General features: G+C 42.5%; 1 protein-coding gene across 4 annotated transcripts; it reads left to right on the top strand.

Moving 5' to 3' along the window:
• The first annotated feature begins 5,263 nt into the window (after positions 1–5,263).
• Positions 5,264–24,718, top strand: LOC138948703 (uncharacterized). Of its 4 annotated transcripts, none has more exons than XM_070320308.1 (4): positions 5,264–5,358; positions 19,818–20,016; positions 23,538–23,636; positions 24,153–24,718. In XM_070320308.1, exons 2-4 carry the CDS (start codon positions 19,823–19,825, stop codon positions 24,457–24,459), a joined length of 600 nt encoding a protein of 199 aa, XP_070176409.1. In that variant the 5' UTR covers positions 5,264–5,358; positions 19,818–19,822; the 3' UTR covers positions 24,460–24,718. The 4 variants fall into 4 exon arrangements, with proteins under 4 accessions (XP_070176409.1, XP_070176405.1, XP_070176406.1 ...); XM_070320304.1 differs by lacking the exon at positions 5,264–5,358 and adding an exon at positions 5,365–5,499; XM_070320305.1 differs by lacking the exon at positions 5,264–5,358 and adding an exon at positions 5,366–5,510.
• The last annotated feature ends 2,074 nt before the right edge of the window (positions 24,719–26,792 follow it).

Genomic DNA, 26,792 nt, shown 5'->3' on the forward strand with positions numbered 1-26,792 from the left:
ACGTCCGATTGAAGCAAGATTAAGACCTCGGTGTTCTATAAGAGCACAGAACAGTCACCTCCGTGCTGCCTCTAAGGCGACTATTAAAGACTTCTAAATGGCATACGTCAGCCATGTCAAGCGATCAATGAAGACTAATAGGTTTTTCATGACTTTCTCTACTTATTCGCCATGTGAGCTCTGAAGAGAATGCATGTGTTGGTTGGCAAACTGCGCGGTGCCAGCCGGCGAAAAAGTGGTGACGAACTTAACTGTTCGGGTTGTGTAGTAAAATGAGCGTGTGTGTTGTTTGGGGAATAAGAAAGAAAGCGTTTTGACAATGAAAAGTAAACCTGTATTATGTCTGGGTCAGTTGTGTGAAAGGTTGTGTAAAGTGCGAATGTGTCCTATATACGTACGTAAAAATACGGACGTAAGCACATAAATACTTGCAAATATACTTAGCAAATGCAGACGGACAAACTGACACACCGTGAGACAGACAGCTCAAGACAGACACAGAGACAATTAGACAGACCTACAGACACACAGACACACACAGACAGACAGACGGCAGACACACTACACACACACACACACACACACACACACACACACACACACACACACACACAAGCACACACTTTTTTCATACCCGCCAATCTCAAGGAAGATAAACAAAAAGGTTATTCAGCCTATCCGCTAGTGCTAAGAAAAATACTGCTGATATTACTTACAGCTTCGAAACACACACACACACTACACACACACACACACACACACGCGCGCGCGCACACATACGCACACACACACACACATACACTGACACACACACACACACACACTTTTTTCATACCCGCCAATCTCAAGAAACAAAAACAAAAACGTAAGCCTATCCGCTAGTGCTAAGAAAAATACTGCTAATATTACTTGCTGCTTCGAAACACACACACACACACACACACACACACACACACACACACACACACACACACACACACACACACACACACACACACACACACACACACACACACACACACACTTTTTTCATATCCGCCAATCTCAAGAAACAAAAACAAAAACGTAAGCCTATCCGCTAGTGTTAAGAAAAATACTGCTAATATTACTTACTGCTTCGAACACACACACACACACACACACACACACACACACACACACACACACACACACACACACACACATACACTGACACACACACACACACACACTTTTTTCATACCCGCCAATCTCAAGGAAGATAAACAAAAAGGTTATTCAGCCTATCCGCTAGTGCTAAGAAAAATACTGCTGATATTACTTACACACACACAATCACCCCCCCCCCCACACACACACACACTTTTTTCATACCCGCCAATCTCAAGGAAGATAAACAAAAAGGTTATTCAGCCTATCCGCTAGTGCTAAGAAAAATACTGCTGATATTACTTACAGCTTCAAAGCACTCATTCATCCCTCTCATACAAATGGAAACAACTTAGTAAGAGAGGCTTAATATTCTGTTTGGATAACAACAACTTTTCTCTGAGTACAGGCACTTTAACAGAACAATAAGCGCTCGTTGTTTGTCAAAACTAATCCCACCTGTACAAACCAAGTTTGATCGGGCAAGCAAACAAACGGGGGAGAAAGTGAAGTGTCTGTCGGCTGCAAACTGTGCTAGTAGCACCTGTAATGCTTCAGAATGTCAGGCCTAATTGAGTATATATGCGTACAAGAATGTTGTGTGATTGTGTGATAAGTAATTCGATTACTTGGAATACAGAAGTTGAAGTAGTATAGTTTTGAATTTTATTTTTGTTTAATTTTTTTCATGCATTTGTTGATTTATCTTTATGTTTTCTGTCTTTCTGTCCTTCTTTATCTCTTTATTAATAAGTTTTTTGTTAATGTGTATTGTGAATGAATTAAATTGTGTATCCATTCATTCATCTATTTATTCATTATCTTGTTTTTCATGTATCTATTCATTAACGTATTGGTTGTTTATTCAATTATTCATATAGTCATTTTTTTTCTCTGTTGCGTTCTGTATTATTTCTCTGTGGAAGATAGGAGGGGGGGGGGGGTGGGTCAGTTGTTTTGTTTCTTGCAGAACGGTGTTGGTCACATGTTCTCCTTATTTCTGCTTATATGTCGGTTTATTTTGATGAGGATTTAAATGACTGTAAGTCTTGAAGAACAAACGGGAAAGGCACGGTTGGAGGAAAACGAAGGGGAGAGAGCGGAAGGGGGGGGGGGCAGAAAGTGACAGAGAGTGTGCGTGCCTCTGTGTGTGTGTGTGTGTGTGTGTGTGTGGGCTCGTAAGAATTATGGAGTGGAGCGTGCAGGCGTGCGTGCGTGTGTGTGTGCCGGTGTGTGTGTTCGAAAGAAATATGGAGTGGAGCGTGCGTGCGTGTGTGTGTGTGTGTGTGTGTGTGTCAGTGTGTGTGCGTGTGTGTTTATGCGTGTGTGCGCGCGCGTGTCTGTGAGTGTGTGTGTTTATGCGTGTGTGTGCGCGCGTGTCTGTGTGTGTGTGTGTGTGTGTGCGTCAGTGTGTGTGTGTGTGTGTGTGTGTGTGCGTGTGTGTGTGTGTGAGTGTGTGTGTGTGTGTGTGTGTGTGTCTGTGAGTGTGTGTGTGTGTGTGTGTGTGTGTGTGTGTCTGTGAGTGTGTGTGTGTGTGTGTGTGTCTGTGTGTGTGTGTGTCTGTGAGTGTGTGTGTGTGAGTGTGTGTGTGTGTGTGTGTGTGTGTGTCCGTCTGTCTGCCTGTTAGCACCTCCGGGCTGAAATGAAATATGGACATGAAAAAATGTTGGAGTATCCGTGACGGCAAATTAAACCAACCCCACGAGAGCACAAAAATAGAGCAAGAAAAAGGAGTTCAAGTCCCGTAATAACCACCTGAAACCACGAATAAATAAATTTACTGAAAAAAGGAGTTATCGTTCGTTAGTTAAAAACTCTCTCTGTTGTGACTGTCAGACAGTGCAAAGCCCTTCACAAATTCGCTGTCACTATTCATTCCAAAAAAGAGCCGGTAGGTGCGAAACCCTCTATAAAAGTTTCGCAACAGACCGGGTCTGTCTAGCCTGCAAGTTCTGCCTTAAAAAAAACTGATCAGTGCTCTTACGTCAATGCCAAGCTGAGCTGACAACAGCGCATTCATTTGTGTGTATATATGTGTTGGACAGATATGTGCGAATACTCGCTTTTTGGTTCGTTTTGTCGTCCTATGGCTAGTCCCAAAAACAATTTTGTATTTGACGGTTCTGTTTGCGGGTCACAGGAAAAGAGTAAGAAAATCAAACAGAGCTCAGTCTGTGTCTGTAAACACACACACACACACACACACACACGCACACACACACACGCACGCTCGCGCATGCACACGCACGCGCGCGCACGCACTCACACACGCACGTACAAACACACATACACACACACACACGTACACACAAACGTGCGCACGCTCACACACACACACACACACGCACGCTCGCGCATGCACACCGGCGCACGCGCGCGCACGCACTCACACACACGCGCGCACGCACTCACACACACGCACGTACAAACACACACACACACACACAAACACGTGACACACACACACGCACACACACACGTACACACAAACGTGCGCACGCTCACACACACAAACACACATACACACACACACACACACACACACACACAGACTGAGAAAGGAAGGATAGATGGATAAATAGATGGATGGATAGATCGGTCGATTGACTGATTGATTGATTTATTGATTGATCTTTAATACATAAAAGAAAAACAACAACAGAAAGACATGTTTCATGTCATATTTATTGATCATTAATACATAAGGGTGTAGGTTTTACGCACAGGCCTTACAACCTGTCTTTACTACATATAAAACACATAGACACTTAGATACAGACCTATATGCAAACAGAGCTCTTGGTATCCGATTAATTTTTCTGTTCAATGTTTTTTCTTTTTCTTTTTTTTAATAATTTTGACAAGACGGTTATATAACATGCAAACAACAGACAGTAGCTCTGATGAACAGACAGTAACGCATTGACAGGGCTGTAACTGCACTTTTGGTTTTCGCAGTAGAGCGAATCATAATCTTTCAAAATATACTGTCAAAAATAAATACGTAACTGACAGACTTGGTAATGTTTGAAAGTCCAGAATAAGAAAAATAAAATAAAAGTAAGCTTGTTGAACGAATATTCACTGGAAAAATAAAACAATGAGACTCTCGGCATCTTGGCATCGGAGACACGACACATAACAAAGTCCATTTTTTGTTTATTGTGTCATTGATATTTGTATCACTTGTTTCCCCTTCAAAAGACTGATAGATTTACCGACTACATAATGAATAGTGTATTTTTTGTATGCATGTGTGTGTGTGTGTGTTGGGGGTGTGCGTGTGTGTGTGTGCGTGTGGGGGGGGGGGGTGTGCGTGCGTGTGTGTGTGTGTGTGTGCGTGCGTGCGTGCGTGTGTGTGTGTGTGTGTGTGTGTGTGTGTACGCATGTGTGTGTGTCTACGATCAGACGTTCCAATAAGTAACATTTATATTTGTATTTTTTTAATTTTAGTTTGTTTTACAACATCTTGTCAGTTCTACTCCTAAACCTGGGGCGGAAAAAAATCAGGCCGTGTGCAAAATTGCCACACATACTACAACTTTCCTCTTGTTTACTTGTTTTCAGAGTGCGCTGGGTCTAGTTAATTTAGACAAGCCAAGAATACATGACAATGTGCGTATTCATGCACGTCACGCAACTTTACACGTGTATATTTAAAAGAAATACAAACCTTTGCTCTGGGATCCGGGATCCCCACACATGTAATTATGATAATTGATTGTATTTGGGTATCAGAATACACTTTGTATTAGACAAAACATTAATTGTGTTAATCACGATTTGGACAATGTGTCTGAGTAATTTTAGTCTGAGGATATCATCTAGCAGAATTTGAATGAAAAGTTAAACGGGATGACAATATTATGTCCAGTATTTTCTCGGAATCGTTCTACAAACACACGCACACACACATGCACGCACACACGCACGCTTACACACACACACACACAAACAAAACAGACACACACACTCACACACACACACACACACACACACACACACACACACACACACCACCCTCGTCTCGATTCCCAGTCTACCTGAAGACATTTAGTCTTATCTTGACTCTGGTGTAAAAAGAAACAAAAGCCACATACAGGGTGAATTCCTTAACAACCCAACAACACTAACTCTGCTGAGCGACACGCGAGAGAGTGATTGTAGGCGTAAGGACACAGGTTTTCATACGGTCTGTGGTTCCACTGAAGTGTTGGGGGGACATTGCAGGTACACCTTTCTTTTTCTGTTTTACCTACTACACCCACTGAAAGTCGGAACGAACGACTGACTTGATCGGTCTCTTTGTGCTGAAGGCAATTTCGGTGAGGAAACATTTTTGGGGGGCGCGGTCCAAGTGAGAAAAAAAAGGTATGTGCAAGGTATGAGTTTTGTTAGCCTGTTTGTGGTTTTGATACAATGAACTGAATATTTCTGATAATTTGATGCAGTTTGATGCAGCTAGAAACCTTGATTAATGTAGGTAACTGCTTCAACTGTCGGTTTACAGCAGCATACCTTTAACTATAGTTGTTCCCCTTCATTGGGTAGCTCTAAATGTGCGTGTACTGTACTTGGTCATTTGGTGTGTGTGTGTGTGTGTGCGTGTGTGTGTGTCTGTGTGTGTGTGAGTGTTAGTTTGTGTGTGTGTGTGTGTGTGTGTGTGTGTGTGTGTGTGTGGTCTGCCATAGGTTGGCCATTTGAACTTGCATGCGAGCGTGCTTACTTCTTTACTTTTCTTATTGTATTGGTGATAAATTAAAAACCGCACATCATGTGGCTGTGGAAAAAATGCTAATTTTTTCGGCCAAGATATTTCGAACACGGGCGTGCTTATATTTCTTTTGTTACTTTTTTGTCATGGTATTGGTGTTAAAAACACATCGTCGACATAAGCAGAGTGACAGCTGAACAATTGTGCTTTCCAAATTGTACGACAATCCAGACAACAAAGCGGCAGAATAACGACTTTGTCCCTGATTGTATTCTAAACAGCTCACATTCATGGAGAAATGTTCACCTCTTCATTTGACAGCTAAACACTCGTGCTTCACAAATTTTACGATCATCGACTGTAAACTAGTACAATATTGACTTTGTTGTTGATTGTATTTCTAAAGTGTCGGCCTTTTTTCATGGTGTAATTTTGAAAGAGACTCGATTTTTTGTTATTTGCACTTAAACAAAATAAACCCGCTTCCAGCCATTTTGTATGTAACTATGGTGTTGAGTTATTGCTTTAGGGGTTTTGGGGTCTAAGTTCTTGGTTCACATAATAACATCGTGGGAACACGAACGTTGCTTGAGTAGTTTGTTATGTTTCTTTTCGGTTCGATTCAGCGGCGTATTTGTGTCGGACCAAAGAGCGCAATTAACATAACAAGTACCTATCATCGATACCACATTCACACTTTGCAAAGAAAGAAAAGCGAAATGTTGGATTGAAAAGGAAATGTAAAGAAATAGATCACGAGGTTATTCTCTAAAGAAGTGCATATATGTCTTAACTTTCACTGGCACAGACAATTTACTGGTTCTGCTTAGGTGGTAGTTTTCCGTGTTTTTGTTCACGTGCTTGTTGAGAGTTCTGTACGTACGCACAGACACTAGACATCTAAGTATTTTTTTTTAATTAACAAAAATAAATTCAGGACTCAAGGGAGTAGGAGAGAAAGATCATGAGGTCAGACTTTGAAGAAGCGTGTAAATGTCTATCACCCGCACTGAAAGTTCACTGTTTATCGGTTCTGCTAAGCGTAACTTTTAATTTGACTTGCAATGTAACTTTTGATGTGATAGTTCTGTAAGCAAGGGGTATTCACGCACAGACGCACACACACCGAAAGCGTTTCTTTTTCATTTTATCACTTGGCTTTTTTATTTTTTTAATTTTTTTTAAAGTGTGCAAGTGGAATTTTGCTTGCAATGTCACGTATCCAAAGGATTAATGCTTCCTATGCATGCAACGAAGGTACAGATTTCTAACTGAGTGTCTACCTGGATGGATTTCCTTGTTTATATTTTTTTCTGACCAAAAATATGCCAATTAACATACACCCATAGATACACCCACAAATGAGAGAGAAAGAACTCAGAACTCAGAACTTTATTACGAAAGGATACAAGAGAGAAAGAGAGAGAGAGAGAGAGAGAGAGAGAGAGAGAGAGAGAGAGAGAGAGAGAGAGAAAGAGAGAGAGAGAGACGGAGAGAGAGAGAGAGAGAGAGAGAGAGAGCTTACATACACCCACAGATGAGAGAGAGAGAACTCAGAACTCAAAACTTTATTACGAAAGGATAAAAGAGAGAGAGAGAGAGAGAGAGAGAGAGAGAGAGAGAGAGAGAGAGCGTACACGTAGAAACAAACATGGCTACTATACAAGTTGTACCTTGTGTCTTGATACCCAACAATAATCTCCTTACTTTTAATCTTTACTCGTAATCCAGTCTTTTTCTCTATATATGCAATCTTCTATTTTATCCTACATACATACGTGAGAGAGACACCCGTGAGATAATAATCGTTCAAATCACACGTGTGTATATCATGTAAATGAGGTCATGTCAAGCATGTCTGGCAGGGACCTGTTTTTGCACTGCTTATGATGCCAAAGTCACCGAGACAAACGTCATTATAGAAACACAAATTGCGCTCGCTAATTACCCTCGATGAATCTTTAGAACTAACACGTCACGCCACATTTTCAGAGTGACGTTTCTTTGCTTTGACGTAATAGATTGCACGAGGCTTTAGAAGAGATCGAGGTTCCAAAACAAGCGTCTTCAATTTAGCTGCCTCGAATGCAGGACATTTTCAGTAAAATACACGTAAGTACAGTATGTAGGATAAACAGAATACTACATGGCTTGCTGTGTCGTACCAGATTTACACTCGCTGCTTTTTCAAATAGTGAACAGCTCGCTTTTGCTCGCAGTTCAATATTTTAAAAAACAACTCGTGTAAATCTGGTACGACACAGCAAGCCATGTAGTATTCTCTATTTATCCTACATACGTGAGAGAGACACCCGTGAGATAATAATTGTTCTAATCACACGTGTGTATATCATGTAAATGAGGTCATGTCAAGCAAGTCTGACAGGGACCTGTTTTTCCACTGCTTATGGTGCCAAAGTCACCGAGACAAACGTCATTATAGAAAAAACATTTGCGCTCGCTAATTACCCTCGATGAAGCCTTAGAACTAACACGTCACGCCACACTTTCAGAGTGACGTTTCTTTGCTTTGACGTAATAGATTGCACTGCGAGGCTTTCGGAAGAGATCGAGGTTCCAAAACAAGCGTCTTCAATTTAGCTGCCTCGAATGCAGGACATTTTCAGTAAAATACACGTAAGTACAGTATGTAGGATAGATTTACGCTCGTTGCTTTTTCAAATAGTGAACAGCCTCGTTTTCGATACATTACCAAAACATCGTAACGTCCGTACTACACACTTCAGCGCGACGACCACAAGCCTCGATCTGGGTTTTTCTATGTCTACATACCGAAAACCAAAGGAACATAATATATCAACACCATACCACAACGATCTATCAGAGGGGATGAAACCTTTGTTCCCATGAACGAAGGAAAGTAGGGGGCCCGGGTAGCTCAGGTGGCAGAGCACTGGACTTGTGATCGAAAGGTCGCTGGTTCGAATCCGGGCAGGGACGGACACAGGTCAACTTTATGTGCAGACCCAGAGACGGTATCCATCTCCCACCCCCGTGTCACCACAGTGACCTCGGCCATTCTGCCATAAGTGCAGATGGCTGATACCACCTAAACACGCATACACTTGTGTATCTCATCTAAAGTCGGGTTAAAACATGCCCCTATAATGGCTTTGCCGTGAGGGCGTAAAACTTGAATTTCTCTCAGCGAAGGAAAGGCGTTTTTGTGTAGCGAACTATTAAACTGAACGAGAAAGTCTGTGCTCTACAGACTTCAATCAAGTTCACCCCAACAGTCTGGGTCAATTAGGCTATTTCACCACCAAGGTTACTCATGTCTAAACCGCCCAAGAGTCTCTGTCCCCCGTTTCAGCAAAATAAAAGATTTTTGTTTGTTTGTTTGTTTGCTTAACGCCCAGCCGACCACGAAGGGCCATATCAGGGCGGTGCTGCTTTGACATATAACGTGCGCCACACACAAGACAGAAGTCGCAGCACAGGCTTCATGCCTTACCCAGTCACATTATTCTGACACCGGACCAACCAGTCCTAGCACTAACCCCAGTAGCTCAGTTGGTAGAGCACTGGACTTGTGATCGGAAGGTCGCAGGTTCGAATTCGGGCCGGGACGGACACGGGTCAACTTTATGTGCAGACCCAGAGACGGAAGCCATGTCCCACCCCCGTGTCATCACAATGGCACGTAAAAGACCTTGGTCATTCTGCCATAAGTGCAGGTGGCTGAATACACCTAAACACGCAGACACCTGGGTAGCGCGACTCCGTTGCTGCTAGCTTTCCACTGGGAGGAAGCGACCCGAATTTCCCAGCGATGGGACAATAAAGCAATGAAAATGAAAATGAAATGAAAAAATGAAAATGAAAATGAAATGAAAAAATGAAAATGAAATGAAATGAAAAATAATGCCAGACGCCAGGCGGAGCAGCCACTAGATTGCCAATTTTAAAGTCTTAGGTATGACCCGGCCCGGGTGCCGGGTTCGAACCCACGACCTCCCGATCACGGGGCGGACGCCTTACCACTAGGCCAACCGTGCCGGTCAGCAAAATAAAAGAGCAACTACTCTAGTGTGATTATAAACTCAACAAAACATTTATTGCGTCATTTTTTGTATCGCTACTAAACAAGTCATGCCCGTGTCATTGCATTTTAACGTTCAATGATGTCAGATGATATAACATTAACACAATAAATACGTAGGATAGCCTTGCACAATAACGTTTGTGGGTCGATGAATGATTTGACTTTCTTTTGCGATGTAGCGATTGCCAACTTTGGTGTATTCTGATTTGTTGTTGATTTTTTTTAATTGGTTCCTTACATTACCGTCGGATCGATTTTGAGGGCAGCCTTATTTGAGCGGCGGTCACGTTACCCCTGTGAAATTGCATAATCTTTGATCCGAAAAGTGTGTCAGATTGCCAGGTTATAATTACCTACGATAGGATGGAAAGTTTGAATGCATTGAAACGGGCATGACAAAAGGGTAAGAGTACCAAAATATCGCTTTTTTTTTTTTTTTAAATTCTAGTGTGCAAATACAAGAAATATGCTTCACACTATAATTAATAACAGAGACAAATATAAGCTCGAGGGATATTTCAGAAATATGGATATGAGTGAGCTGTACAAGAGTAAATACAGGATTGTAAAGCAAGGTAATTCCGACACGCCGGGGAGCACTGTCAACATGTATAGGCTTATATTGACATTATATTGTGAGAGCAATAGTCTCAAGAAATTTGTTTCACAGTTCAAATAAATCAATTTCATGTACTGGGTCTTCAGTCACATCAAATATTGACATGATATTGTCAATATGAGGTACTCAATAACCTGTGCACACAACTCCATACTGCTTACAGTATAATACGTTGGCTATGCTGCGCCTTTGTCGAAAGAACTGTTCATGCCATGTTCTCAGTTCTTGTTGAAATGAAAACCAGATCTCGCAGAACAGAAAATTGGGTTTGAGCTTGAATTGCACCACATTGTGTATGTTTCTATCAATGATGTTTAATACCCGAAAGTGAGCTGCCTGTTGAAACTAATCTTCTTACCTGTGATAAATCTTCCTGGTTTCCCAGTAGGCTAGGACAAGTGCACGCAACATTCCATAGAGTTCGTAAAACGTTAAAAACGAGTACGTTAAAATGTAAGCAGAAACAGTGTTGTTGTTTTTTCTTCATGTGTGTAGATTTTGGTTGAAAATAACAGTGTTGTTTAAAAGTAGTCTCTGGCCCGAAAGAAAATAAGACAGGAAAATCGATATTAACTAGACTTATTATCTGTATCGATTAGTATGATGTTTGTTTGTTCTGTCTGTTTGGCTTTGTTGTTGTTTTTGGTAGTGGTGGTGGTGGTGGTGGTGTTTTTGTTGTTGTTGTTGGTGATGGTGTGGTTGTTGATGGTGTTGTTGTTGGTGTTGTTGGTTGTGGCGGTCGTGTTGTTGTTCTTGTCCTTGTTGTTGTTGTTGGTGGTGGTGGTTGTCGTGTTGTTATTGTTGGTGGTGCTAGTGGTGTAGCTGCTTCCGCTGTGAATGTCGTTGTGTGATTTTGTTGTTGTAGTTCTTTCGCTTCCTTGTTTCAACCCCCACCCCACCCCCTGACGCCTACCACCCCCTCCCCCCACCACACATACCCCCGGCCCCCCCCCCGACACCCAAAACGCCCCTCCGTCGGTCGGTACCCATAAGAGTTAATTTCAATATCATCTCCAAAGTAGCCTTCGCAATCACAGCAAGCCACCGATTATCGTGTAAAACCCACACAAACAACTCTGACACGAGTCACACCAGAAACCACGAAGGGATCACTGATGGAAATGAAAGATAAACACTTGAGGTCAACGGAAAAAGTCAGTCGAAGCGGACGACCAAGATTTACTCACAGACCATACTGTGCTAGATTAGGATTTTAGTATTTGCAGGAAATCCAGCTGAAAGTTCCGATGTTGTGTTGATAATCTGTTGCTCTCTGTCAAACAAAAAGGAGTTGCAAGGCGAAGGTGTTGCTATAACAAATCTCGGGGATTATCGCGCGACCTCCTGTGTGGTTCTTAATTTCTAGATTTGTTTCGCCTCTTATCTCCAGACCTGTCACTGCGCCTTGGGAACTGCCCAGCAATGGAGTGATCGATAGCAATGTGGCAGCAGTTCAGGTTATTTTGCCGAACTTTTCTCGAGTTAGTGTTTTGAAGACTGGATTTAATTAGGTAGGCTCTGTGACTAAATGAAAATCAGTAGAGATGAGCCAACTTCTGCCCTGCTTAGTTGTACCTCTGGCAGTTCTTGATTTTTCTTCTAATGTCTTTTTTCTAAAGTAAAACAGTCTTCTTCAAAGTCAAAGTTTAAGGCAAGGCTGTGAGAATAGTACAGCACAAGGTAAGTAAAGAACAAAAGGCATTTTTATTGTGTTATAGATGTGAAATTATTATAGAAGACACCTGTACTGTGTGCACCAGTACAACGTCTTTCCAGGGATGGCCAAATCGTCCGCCCGATCGCCAGGGGCGAGTAAAAATTCCGCCGGGCTAGTAGAAACCGCCTGGCAACTCGCCCGGCTGGCCAGTGAACATTCTGGTCCAATGCAACACTTTGGGTTGTAATATCGAGTTTCAAAGCCATATAAACACTGCAGATGCAGCAGCTGTATAATGTACCGGGCCAGCGAAATTTCTGGCGGGCTAGTAACTTTCTTGAAGTTCCTCGCCCAGTTGGCGAGTTACAATGTTGATATAATTATTTAGACATCCTTGCTTTCTGTCTTCAACTCGGAACGGCTCGATGATTATCTTCACACCTTGGTGAGTCCAGGAGGATTTGTAAACTTTGCCATATAAACTTAAAAGTGTATTCATAACTCAGGTTTGGTCCTGTATGACTGTGGAGACGTTTTACACTTCTTTTAACATCAGTATGAAGTAGTTCAGGTACCATTTGTGATTTCATACTGAAAGCCCCAGTCTGCCTCAAATGGTTTACAGAACGATTTAAATCTTCTCACGAAAAAAGCAGTTCTAACCTTATGGAATACACTTGCAATAGCATTTAATAGCATTAAATGGCACAGTTCGTTTGAATGGCTATTTAGCTTGCGTAAACCACACACCAGTTTTCGTGGTTTATTTAACCCTTGAGTTATCGTAGACCCGTGTGATCCACTTTCCTTTTTTTTACAATTTAGTCGTAAGTTTGAAATTGTGATTTCAATGTGACTCGTTGTATCTGCAATAGCACGTAATTGTGTACCTCTGAATCTAAAATGCAACAAACGACTGCGAGTCACACGAACTTATCGGCGGCGGTTGGCTTCAAAGAAGTAAGCGATATGCAGAAAATTCGTCTGCTTGGGGAAACACGACCTTGCGTGATCTGCTTCCGGGTTCCCTTTTTTTAAACTTTCAAAACTTCGAATTGTACTGATCTTGCCTTGATGAAAAAGAAATCTTTTATGATTTAAGAATGTTTGTGTAACAGGCTGACAATTTATTATTTAGATTTTAAAAGTTAGGTCTAGCGCCAAAACGAGGCGTCCGATTTGTCTCATTGTAAATCCGGCTGGCCACGCAAAAATATTTTTTTTGAAATATGCTCGCTCTTCACGGAGGGCACCTAGGATGTTCTCAAGCGGTGAGTGTTTAAACGAAAGAGTGTTTGAACTGTGTGTAAAAGTCTGACAGTGTCTGTGACCAGAAATTGATGGTTTACGAGAATAGTGTGGCTTTAACAGTTCTCTTCTCTTCTTCTTCTTCGTTCATGGGCTGAAACTCCCACGTTCACTCATGTTTTTTGCACGAGTGGGATTATACGTGTATGACTGTTTTTCCCCTGCCATTCAGGCAGCTATACGCCGCTTTCGGGGAAGCATGCTGGGTATTTTCGTGTTTCTATAAACCATCGAACTCTGACCTGGATTACAGGATCTTTTCCGTGCGCACTTGGTCTTGTGCTTGCGTGTACACACGAAGGGGGATAAGGCATTAGCAGGTCTGCACATACACTCTTCAAAAAAAGTTAAGGATCACTTTTTTACAAGCACGCCACACAAAACCGAATTCTTTCATTTAAAAAAAAAAATAATTGAACAACCAAGGAGTAATGACAAACAAAGCAAAGATCGAACGATTTAGCTAGAGTGGGTCAAACGTGACAACCCTCGAAAATGGAATTCACAACAATGTGAATCAGTGTCAATAACGCGTGTGCCCTCCGTTGTGTGCCAGGCATTCAACACATCGTTGGCGCATGGAGTGGATCAGGTTGCATATGAATGCTCTGGGAACTCCATTCCACTCCTGCTGGAGCCATTGCAGCAGTTGACCCAGATTGGCAGGAGGAGGATGATGTTGCTGTACCCGACGACAAAGCTCGTCCCACATGTGCTCTATGGGGTTCAGGTCCGGGCTGTTGGCTGGCCACAGCATCCTGTTGACCCTGGCCTGCTGGATGAAGGTGTTTACAGCTGCAGAGCGATGGGGATGTGCGTTGTCATCCTGAAGAATCGCACGAGGGCCGATCGCTTGGAGGGCTGGAACGACCAGGGGTTGCAGGATCTCATTCTGGTAGCGGACACCGGTCAAGTTGCCCACTACATAATAATAATAATAATAATGGAAACTTATAGAGCGCTTACCTAAAAGCTCCAAGCGCTTTACAATGACATTATTATACACATGTACAAAACCAAAATACAAGCATTAAGACACAAAAACAACAGGAGTACAAAAGCAAATTCATCGTTTAAGTCCATGCAGTCACAAACAAACACACGCGTGCGCACGCACATACGCGTGCGCATACACACACACATGCTATCACCACACACATGCACAGATACACACAGACACACAGATACACATTCACACACACACACACGCACACGCACACACACACACACACACACACACACACACACACACACACACACACATGGTACAGAGGTGTCTTTAGACGTGTGCTGATCCCTCCCCAGACCATCACAGAGCCTCCGCCAAAACGCTGTCGTTCCAGAACAGCGCCTTCTGCGAAGCGCTCTCCGCGACGCCTCCACACTCGGATGCGACCATCAGCAGGTTCCAAACAAAAGCAGGACTCATCTGTAAACAACAGCTGAGCCCACTGCTGACGTTGCCACCTCACATGTTGAGTGCACCAGGCTCGGCGAGCTGCTCGGTGATTAGCAGTCAGGGTTGTTCCTCGGACTGGACGCCTTGCACGCAAGCCAAAGTTGTGTAAGCGGTTTCGGATCGTCTGACCACTAACAACAGTGTTGGTGGTAGCTTGTAGGCGTTGCCTAATGTTGTTTGCCGTAGCCATTTTTTGTTGCATGGCCTGCCTCTGAAGGAAGCGATCCTCTCTTTGTGTGGTGACTCTGGGCCGACAAGAACGTTGTCGTTCCTGCACTCGTCCAGTTGCGTTGAATCTCTGTTTCAGTCTGATGATGACAGAGGGAGCCACTGCAAGCCTCTGGGCCACTTTTGCCTGGCAGCAACACCGTCTTGTAGCCATCCTATTGCCCTTCCTCTATCCAAATCGCTCAGTTTTCTTCGTGGGGGCATGTTGCTACTGTGCATAATTCTGTCAGCATGTCAATCTTTACACACAAGCTGGTGAGCGATGTTCATAGCCAGGACCCTGTTGTAGCACGTGCATCACAACCTTTTGCCCTGGCATGCGTTCCGCAAATTTCATGGGGCTATAAAAAAACACCCTTTTTCTTCCAAAATGCAGAAGCTTTTGAGAAGTCCCACAAAGGGAAATAACTCTGCCTGCCAAACAAAATTCGAGGTCAAGACTCATTGTTCATTTGTTATTTCAAACACATCAATCTTTTAATTATTATGTCGATGTTTAATTTTTTGGCAATTTTTTATAATTAGATCCGTTTTTTCAACCGATCCTTAACTTTTTTTGAAGAGTGTAAGTTGACCTCGGAGATCCATCGGTAAAATCTCCACCCTTAACCCACCAGGCGGCCGCGGCCGGGATTTGAACTCACGACCTTCTGCATAGGAGGCCGATGTCTTATCCACTAGGCTCAACAGTTCAAAAAAGGACACAGTCAGAAAGGAAAGCACACTTCCAAACCAAAATATGTCTGCATTGTCTTTCATTGCAGATGGAGATTTTTTGATTTTTTTTTGTGTGTGTCTTTTTTTTTTAAGGAGATCAGACTTTTTTTTGGGGTCCCATCAGCGGGTATTATTTCGGAAGGGTTTTTATTTTTATTGTGATGTCGCCTACTGTAAACTTATAACGCTTTCATTCGCTCTTGCAGATGGAGATTGAAGAAGAATGTTTCTCTCTCTTTTTACATTTAGTCAAGTTTTGACTAAATGTTTTAACATAGAGGGGGAATCGAGACGAGGGTCGTGGTGTGTGTGTGTGTGTGTGTGTGTGTGTGTGTGTGTGTGTCTGTGTGTGTGTGTGTGTGTGTGTGTGTGTGTGTGTGTGTGTGTGTCAGTGTGTGTCTGTGTGTGTGTAGAGCGATTCAGAGTAAACTATTGGACCGATCTTTATGAAATTTTTCATGAGAGTTTCTGGGTATGATATCCCCAGACTTTTTTTCATTTTTTTGACAAATGTCTTTGATGACGTCATATCCGGCATTTTGTAAAAGTTGAGGCGGCACTGTCACACTCTCATTTTTCAATAAGATTGATTGAAATTTTGGCCAAGCAAGCTTCGACGAAGGCCGGACTTTGGGATTGCATTTCAGCTTGGAGGCTTAAAAATTAATTAATTACTTTGGTCATTAAAAATCTGAACAATTGTAATCAAAATTATTTTTTATTAAGCGATCCAACAGTACATTTATCTTATTCTTCATCTTTATCTGATTCCAAAAACATATAAATATGTTATATTCAGATTAAAAACAAGCTCTGAAAATTAAAAATATAAAAATTAAGATTAAAATTAAATTTCCGAAATCGATTTAAAAACAATTTCATCTTATTCCTTGTCCGTTCCTGATTCCAAAAACATATAGATATGATATGTTTGGATTAAAAACACGTTCAGAAAGCTAAAAAAAATTGAGATATAGAAGAGCGTGCTCTCCTCTTCAGCGCAACCGCTACCGCGCTTTTCTGGATTGTTCATTTCACTGCCTTTGCCATGAGCGGTGGACAGACGATGCTACGAGTCTACGGTCTTGCGGAAAAAAATGCAATATGCCCTACGTTCAGTTTCATTCTGTGAGTTCGACTTGTTTCTTTTTACATTTAGTCAAGTTTTGACTAAATGTTTTAACATAGAGGGGGTCGTGGTGTATGTGTGTCTGTGCGTGTGTGTGTGTAGAGCGATTCAGAGTCTTCTTCTTCTTCTTCGTTCATGGGCTTAGACTCCCACGTAGACTCGTGTTTTTGCACGAGTGGAATTTTACGTGTATGACCGTTTTTACCCCGCCATTTGAGCAGCCATACGCCGCTTTCGGAGGAAGCATGCTGGGTATTTTCGTGTTTTTATAACCCACCGAACTCTGACATGGATTACAGGATCTTTTCCGTGTGCACTTGGTCTTGTGCTTGCGTGTACTAGCAGGTCTGCACATAAGTTGACCTGGGAGATCGGAAAAATCTCCACACTTAACCCACCAGGCGGCCGCGGCCGGGATTCGAACCCTCGACCTTCAGATTAAGAGGCCGACGTCTTACCACCACACCACAGCGCCCGTCCGATTCAGAGTAAACTAACAGACTGATCTGTATAAAATTTGACATGAGAGTTTCTGGGTATGACATCCCCGGCAATTTTTTTTCTTTTTTTCGATAAATGTCTTTGATGACGTCATATCCGGCTTTTTGTAAAAGTTGAGGCGGCACAGTCACACCCTCATTTTTTAATCAAATTGATTGAAATTTTGGCCAAGCAATCTTCGACGAAGGCCGGACTTTGGTTTTGCATTTCAGCCTGGTGGCTTAAAAATTAATTAACGACTTTGGTCATTAAAAATCTGAAAATTGTAATTAATTTTTTTTATTTTATAAAACGATCCAAATTTACGTTCATCTTATTCTTCATTATTTTCTGATTCCAAAAACATGTAAATATGTTATATTCGGATTAAAAACAATCTCTGAAAATTAAAAATATAAAAATTATGATCAAAATCACATTTCCGAAATCGAGTTAAAAACAATTTCATCTTATTCCTTGTCGGTTCCTGATTCCAAAAACATATAGATATGATATGTTTGGATTAAATACACGCTCAGAAAGTTAAAACGAAGAGAGGTACAGAAAAGCGTGCTATGCAGCACAGCGAAACCACCACCGCGCTAAACAGTCTCGTCAGTTTCACTGTGTTTCTTTGCGCGAGCGGCGGACTACGGTCATTGTGAAAAAATGCAGTGCGTTCAGTTTCATTCTGTGAGTTCCACAGCTTGACTAAATGTAGTAATTTCGCCTTACGCGACTTGTTTTCTTCTTCTTTTTAGTGGGGGAAGGGGGAGGGGGGGGGGGGGAGGTCATAACAACTTTCAAACGTCAGATATGAACGCGCAGCCGAGCATGTCGAAAGACCCAATTCTCAATGGTCTCATAGATTTTAGTTCTATGACTATTGTGAAAGTCTTGTCAAATGCCGCTTTTGCTGATGTAGAGGACATTATTCCATTCAAGATGGTAAGCAGGCTGACGTTCAACACAAATCATTTTTATCTATCATTGTGGCGAAAACAGTATTCATGTAGCTGGACCTTTCGGCTTTCGAACTTCAGCAATGTTGTTGAGGAACCCTCCGCGTGGAAGAGGAATCTTCTCCCCTGAGAGCGGCGTATAGCTGCCTGAATGGCGAGGTTAAACACGGTCATACACGTAAAAACCGTGGGAGTTATATGTTATATGAAGTCTTATATCGCGCGCGTATCTCCAGACTCGGACTCAAGGCGCAGGGATCTATTTATGCCGTGTGAGATGGAATTTTTTACACAATACATCACGCATTCACATCGACCAGCAGATCGCAGCCATTTCGGCGCATATCCTACTTTTCACGGCCTATTATTCCAAGTCACACGGGTATTTTGGTGGACCTTTTTTTTTTTTATCTATGCGTATACAATTTTGCCAGGAAAGACCCTTTTGTCAATCGTGGGATCTTTAACGTGCACACCCCAATGTACAGGGCCGGACTACCGGGGGGGTTATGGGGGTTGCGCAACCCCCCCCCCCCCCTAGCCTGAACATGTACCTTACTTATTTAAAACATTTTTTATTATTGCTTATTTTATGCCGTTTCATGCAAGGAGCGACCATTTTCTTATCTCAGAATATGACCTACCCATCAGCTTCAGGGGGCTTTGCCCCCTGACCCCCACAAGGGGCTCAGCCCCTTGACCCCGCCCAAGGGCGGACGAGGGGGGGCGTGGGGGGGGTTCTAGGGTTTCCGGACCCATCTTATAAATATAAAAATATAAAAATATTGAATGAGGTATGCATTTCTTTATTTTACATTGAGTTTCAATTTTGGGGGTTATAATCAGTGACAAAATCTGCTGCCTGAAACTGGTAATGATCATCCTCAGAATGCACCAGATTGCACCATTTTGCATCTTTTTTTTAAAAATGTTCCGGGGGGGCATGCCCCCGGACCACCCTAGCAAGCTAGGCGCTTCGCGCCGTCGACTCAGCGCTTCGCGCCGTCGACTCGGCGCTTCGCGCCTTCACACCCATATCTTCACAATATACTTTTGACCCCCCCCCCCCCATAAAATAAACTAGTCCGCCCCTGCCGCCAGGGGGGATATCCCCCTGGACCACCTCTAGCAACCCCCCCCCCCCCTCCTCTTAGCCTAGTCCGGCCCTGATGTAGTGTACACGAAGGGACCTCGGTTTTTCGTCTCATCCGAAAGACTAGCACTTGAACCCAGCACATGAACGAAGAAGAAGAAGACGAAGAAGACGAAGAATCTTCAAGTTGCTCTGCCTGCAGTGTCCCAGTCACTACCCTTGCTGTGTCGTAAAATACTGCATTGTTGTGTGTGCAGACACTATGGCGTTCAGTGTAGCCTACTACGATCTGCTGAACAAGAACATCCATCACATCTACAGTGGTCTCCCTTCCAACGTTCGCTTCCGGTGCAACCCCAACCCTGGCGTGACCTTGAACCCCCACGACGGATGTCTGACTGCCTGCAAGAAGTTCATCAAACCTCAGAGGAAAACTGTTCCGGAACGCCTTTATAGGTATTTCTTGTATTTCTTTCCGACTCTGTCTTTGTTTATCTCTGTTTGTATCTCTTTTAACTTAAAGTCCACTATACCGTAACAAAATTACTTCACTTTACACATCTACCCGAACCAACAAATAAAGCGGTGTTTCGATCAATAATCTTCTTTAACAAAAAAAATTCTTTTCTTGCCAGTCGTGTTATAGGTCTTTTGGCTACATCGATCCAAGGGTCTTAAAAAGAAACTGGCATACAAGGACTTCTGCCTTTTTGAGTCACTTGAGAAAAAGTGACTCTATGTAATCGGTCAGTGTTAGTCTGTCCGGCCGGCCGGCCGGCCCTCCGGCCGGCCGTCCGTAGACACCACCTTAACGTTGGACTTTTCTCGGAAACTATCAAAGCGATCGGGCTCATATTTTGTTTAGTCGTGACCTCCAATGACCTCTACACTTTAACGATGGTTTCGTTGACCTTTGACCTTTTTCAAGGTCACAGGTCAGCGTCAAAGGAAAAATTAGACATTTTATATCTTTGACAAAGTTCATCGGATGTGATTGAAACTTTGTAGGATTATTCTTTACATCAAAGTATTTACATCTGTAGCCTTTTACGAACGTTATCAGAAAAACAAGGGAGATAACTAGCCTTTTCTGTTCGGCAACACACAACTTAACGTTGGGCTTTTCTCGGAAACTATAAAAGTGACCGGGCTCAAATTTTATGTGAACGTGACTCATTGTGTTGTGAATAGCAATTTCTTCCTGTCCATCTGATGCCTCATATAATATTCAGAACTGCGAAAGTGACTCGATCGAGCGTTTGCTCTTCTTGTTGAAAATAAAGAAAAGGCAAAAACTGAGAAAGACGGTTGTTCCAATTTTTATTTGGATGTGAACAAGTAGGTAGTTTCTTTTTTGTGTGTGTGGTAGGTTAGGTCAAGGACATGTGACGTCATGCCCAAATATTGCTCATGTGCAATGAACTCACTTTTGAACAGAAGAAAAGCAGATCTTCACATGCACGTATTATGTTTTTGACCCAAAACACTGCCGTTTGTCATTGGGGCTATACCCTTGAAAAATTATATCCTTAACTTGTTGTGCTTAGTAAGGGGTGGGGGGGGGGTGTGGTGTGGTGTGGTGTGGTGCGAGTAGCTCAGGTGATAGAGCACTGGACTTGTGATCCCAGGCCGTCACGGGTTCGAATCCAGGCCGGGACGGACACAGGTCAACTTCCTGTGCAGACTCAGAGACGGTATCCATGTCCCATCCCCGTATCACCACAGTGGCACGTAAAAGACCTCGGTCATTCTGCCATAAGTGCAGGTGGCTGATTACACTTAAACACGCATACACCTGGGTATGGCTAACCTAAAGTCGGGGTAACACCCGAGAACATGCCCCTAATGTATGTTTGATGGTGTATGCTTTTAATTAAGCGTTGCTGACAATGAATGCAGATCTGTAAATGCTTGTATAACTGTGTTTTAATTTTAAATGTGTCAAGCGCAAAGAGCATAATTGTAAAGTTATGATGTTGCGCTATATAAATGCTCATTTATTATCCAAGCGGAGCGCGGGCGGAGCCCGCGCGTAGCGAGGTAGTTTTTTTTTTCATCTCCCAGCACTGAAATTTTTTTTGCCAAGTGGTGTCTGTCTGTGAACATTGTTCTAGAATTCATCTTTTAGCACAATATTAGCGACACTGTTTGGACAATTCTATTAAAATTAGGCGTACAAACTGATTTTGTTTCGGGGAATCCTCTCAGAGGATCAGAATTTTCATATAATATCATCGGAAGCTGTTACAACGGGAAAATGTGAAACTTTTGTCACTTTTTAACATGGAATTTCATCTTTGAGCGTTTCAAGCGGACTTTAATAAAATAGTTATTTGCGAATTAAGCAGCGGAAGACACTCACCGGTTCAACATGTGTATGGTCATTAAACCTCAAAACATTTCAGTAAGTGGTTTAGACAAACACCTCGGACATGTGAGGGTGACTGGTTTGTAGCTGAAGAGTTTTTTTCTAAAGTGTGTTCTAAATACAAATGACGTACTGGTAATGATGTAATGAGTTGTTCTAATCTTGTTCTTGGAACTCTTGCTGTTCCAAGCTTGTTCTTAGCAAGTCTTGGTGACGAGAACAAAGACTATCAATGAAATCTTTAGAAATAACCTCTGACAACGACGACGATGACGACGACGACGACGATAACAACAACAACAACAAATGACATCGACGACGACGACGACAACAACAACAACAACAACAACAACAACAAAAACAACAACACGAGAACAACAACAATCACGACAACGAACATGACAACAACAACACCAACAACTACGACGACAACTACAACGACTGGGTTATGATGACATCACCAATGATTTATCAAATGTTCAGTGTCAAGGCTGTTAAAAAATCGTTAAATCCTATTTCTTCACTGATTCTTATGAAATTTTAAAGGTAGGTTTGTTGTCCCCAACTTATTTTCACTCCATACTTTTCCAGAAGAAAAACATAATTTTGGCAGTTAAAAACCGTTAAATTTCAATTCTTCACCGATATTTATGAAATTTTGTGGGTAGGTTCGTTGTCCCCAACTGATTTTCACTCTATACTTTTCCAGAAGAAAGACATAATTTTGGCAGTTAAAAAACGTTAAATTTCAATTCTTCACCTATCTTTATGAAATTTAGTGGGTGGGTCCGTTGTCCCAAACTGAATTTTAAGACATACTTTTCCAGACAAAAAACCTTATTTTTGGCAGTTAAAAACCGTTAAATCTCAATTCTTCATCGATATTTATGAAATTTTGTGGGTAGGTTCGTTGTCCCCAACTGATTTTCACTCCATACTTTTCCAGAAGAAAAACATAATTTTGGCAGTTAAAAACCGTTACATTTAAATTTTCACCTATCTTTATGAAATTTAGTGGGTGGGTCCGTTGTCCCAAACTGAATTTCAAGACAAACTATTCCAGTCAAAAAAACTTATTTTTGGCAGTTAAAAACCGTTAAGTCTCAATTCTACACCGATATTTATGACATTTTGTGGGTAGGTTTGTTGTCAGATTTGACATGATGGCAGAATTGAAAGTGTGAGATATCCTGATGTTTCACAATTTATGCTGCATAATTCAGCCCCATAGGCGCTTGAATTTTAGGTGGAGTTGGTTTTTTTTTCAGCCCAAACCAGTAACCCCCACATGGTTTTCATGTCCCTTTCTGAGAGACTTCAAGAAGTTTCAATTTGACGTCATGATTAGCCTGCCGCATTAGCAAGTATGAAAACACGTCATCGATGACACATTTTAAGACAGAGAGAGAGAGAGAGAGAGAGAGAGAGAGAGAGAGAATCATGTACACACAGATGGACGACTTCGCTTGGGGTATGTACTGCCCGGCAGTACACATCTACTTTATTATTATTATTATTAATGGTTCGTGAGGGCGTAAAAGAACATTACCATCTTGTGCTTAGTATCATTTACTCGTTGAATGCCTTTTGTGGCTGTGTGTGTTTGCAGACGACTGTGGGCGTACAGTCCAGAGTTCGGTAGTCCTTTGCCAAGAGCGCCTGCCTTCCGCTGTGTATCCACGGAGGAAGCCCAACTCATTGTCGACAGGCAAGTGGTTTGAACATTGTTTTATTCAACCATCCGTTTGTGAATAACATAATGAACATTTAGGCAACAACAAGCTGTACATGAGAGGGGGGGGGGGGGGGGGGGGGGCGCAGGGAGCGTCTTCAAGTACTGACTCTTTGTTGGCGCTCTTCAGTCTACTCACTGAGCTGGGGATATAAACCATAACTCGGTAAGCGTCGGGGAAACAGAATGAGACTTTAAGTATACGATCCTGATACATGCACAGCCTGGCGATGACCTTACGAGTACGTTTTTCTTTTCGAAACAAACGGTCTTCTCGAATGTCTTTGTCCATTCTTGGAAGACATGCAGAAGAAGAGACAAGATTTGAACGTGACACCATTATTCGCATTATGACGTCTTCTCGAACTTTGTTTCCCCTTCGACGTCGACATTTTACTTTAGAAGAGAGGCGGGTCAACACTGAGAGGCGTCTTCGTTTGTTGAATCTGTATCGTTTGTCACTAATCAAAACTCTTTGTTTTTCCTTTACAGACTCCACCAAAGACCGAAGACGCAACATCGGCGTCGCGAATGCTACCGCGAAGATGGCGACGAGGACTGTGAGGTCATCAGGACTACCTCTCCAACTGTGTACTCTGTGGGTGGTCATGGCAGACGATGTCAAAGCACAGAGGAAATGCAAGCCTTGACAGCGCGCCTCTCGCGACCTACGACGGCCTTCAGTATCAAGTGTGACCTTCGTGAAGGTCAGAGCCTAGACCCCGTGGAGGTCGTGCATGAGAGGTCAGCGATGTCGTCAAGGTCGCGGCGGGGAGGAGCGAAGACTGCGTTTTCTTAATTTGTGCACGAGTTATTTCTTTTTTGCTTGGTTTTATTGTGGGATTAAATTTTGATGATTTTTGTCCTTCCTGTTTTGGACTTTAGTGTAGGTTATTTAAGATTGCCATTGTAATAAATAGAATATAATCATAGGCTGGCTGACTGAAGACTAAAGCATATATATGGCTACGGGAACTCTAAGGAGGTGTTGAGTCGTTGTAGGAGACGGAGATAGAAAAACGGGGGGAGGGGGCAGAGAGAGAGAGAGAGAGAGAGAGAGAGAGGGGGGGGGGGGGGCGTGCGCGCGCGCGCGCGTGTGTGTGTGTGTGTGTGTGTGTGTGTGTGTGTGTGTGTGTTTGTTCATGCAGCTGTGTGCGCTTGAAGTAGTTCACTTTTGATTATGAGCACCAGTTGCTGTTGGTGTAAATGGGCGTGTGTGTTTTCGTTCCTGCTTTTGCCCATTCCGATTTGCTTCCATCATAGGCCTATATGTGTGTTTCTTCCGCTTTGATTGTGAACAGTTGCCTCTAATACAACAGGAGCTTGTATCAAAGCGCCGGTCGATCTACTCCTTTGTCCTTCCTGCACTATTACTAGGCCTATTATTTTAGTACAATACAATACAATACAAGGAACTTAGTCGATAAATATCGACAGGGGGCCGACAAATGGTTTAAATGGGAAATGTGTGTATATGGGTGTGGGTTTGAAACAAACAAACAAACCAACCCATGTGAACCCCGGGCCGCAGGCCTTCGATGTAGTGATTGAAAAAAAAGGATGTTCTCAAATGGTTCAATTCTCATTTGGTCTGATTCTCAAATGGTACCGGTATACTCCCCCCCCCCCCCTGGCCGCAGGCCTAGGAGTAAAATTTTATAGACACTGACCTTCTTCCCAGGGGTCATTGACCCAGTTTTAGCTATGAGAGGTGGTTCGCCCAGAGGCTGTAGAGTATACTGGGGCGGTCTCTTTGATGTCTTGAGAGGAAACTTGGCCAGGGTAGTACATGCACCAGAACTGGTGGACACCAAGGACAAACATGAAATCGAAGCAGTTTGCTTTCAGAGGGAACGGTCGTCAGCAACTCAAACTTCTCTGTTTTCTTTTTTTTTTAAATCTGACTTTCTTTGTGGCCCCCTGACTCCGCCCCCCTCCCTCTATAAGGACCCCCCTCCACAAGGACCGATTTTTGTCAACATTTTAAAGGTCGCTAGAGAGGGGTTCCACTGTATGACCTAACCGCTACTGGCAGACGGCCTCAATCTTCACGCGCAAAGACGAGATTAATAGGTGCTCGGTTTTGGTATTTTGAATTACATTACATTAAACCTTTGTTGGGTTTCATGGTCATGGCAACAGCCATAATAATATTACATGATGTATAATATCATATTTCAGCATATGTGAATTACATGTCATCATACTAAACTGTCATACATTTTTATTCCTACATTATTCTGATTGATCACAACCAAACCTACTATCATTGGACACATCCAAATGCAAGCGCCTGTTCTTGACAATTTAGATCAGTGCAATTTCCTGGGTCGGGCTTTGCCACAGACACTCACGGTTTGGCCTGTAGGTAAAATGTACAATGTATTTTCTGATTTGTGCACAAAAGCTTTTTTTCTTTTTTCTTTTTTTTAACATAACAATGTTTAATGTCACTGTATGTTTAAAAGACCATGGTCATATTTGTAAAAAAAATGTTAAATTAGAAAATAAATAACATTTTGGTTCATGATTTTTCCTACACCTGTGCTAAAGATAAGAAATAAAAATGTCGGGTATATAAGTCACTCAAATACAGCTAGGTATGAATGGCTCGGTTTGAGTTTGTTGCAGTTGACCCTGCACAAAGCGACATATCATGTTTTTGTTGAACAATTTTGACTTCCTGTGTTACACAAACTCTGTGATGACCAATTTTGACGTCACCCCTCCCATAGGGTGACGGATTTCACAACTTTCTACAGATGAACAATTTTGACGTCACCCCTCCCATAGGGTGACGGATGTCACAACTTCCTGTGTACACAAACTGATGACGTATTTCACAACAAAATGGCGCTGCCCATGGTCAACCTCGAAACTATCCGTATAGAATGGGGGCGTCCTCGCCCCCATAACAATACAATACAATACAATAACTTTATTAATCTCTAAAAGAGAAATTACATTGCTGAGCGTTTGTGTCCGTAATAATAATAGAGCAGGAAGGATAAAGGAGTAGATCGACCGGTGTAACACAAGAAAATTACTCCCACGAGATTTTTACTCCGGAGTAAACATTTCGTACGAAAAAGTTACTCCCTTTACGAATAAAGCACTCCCCCATTGCACGAG

Source organism: Littorina saxatilis, linkage group LG15 (assembly GCF_037325665.1).
Source record: "Littorina saxatilis isolate snail1 linkage group LG15, US_GU_Lsax_2.0, whole genome shotgun sequence".
Classification (NCBI taxonomy): domain Eukaryota; kingdom Metazoa; phylum Mollusca; class Gastropoda; order Littorinimorpha; family Littorinidae; genus Littorina; species Littorina saxatilis.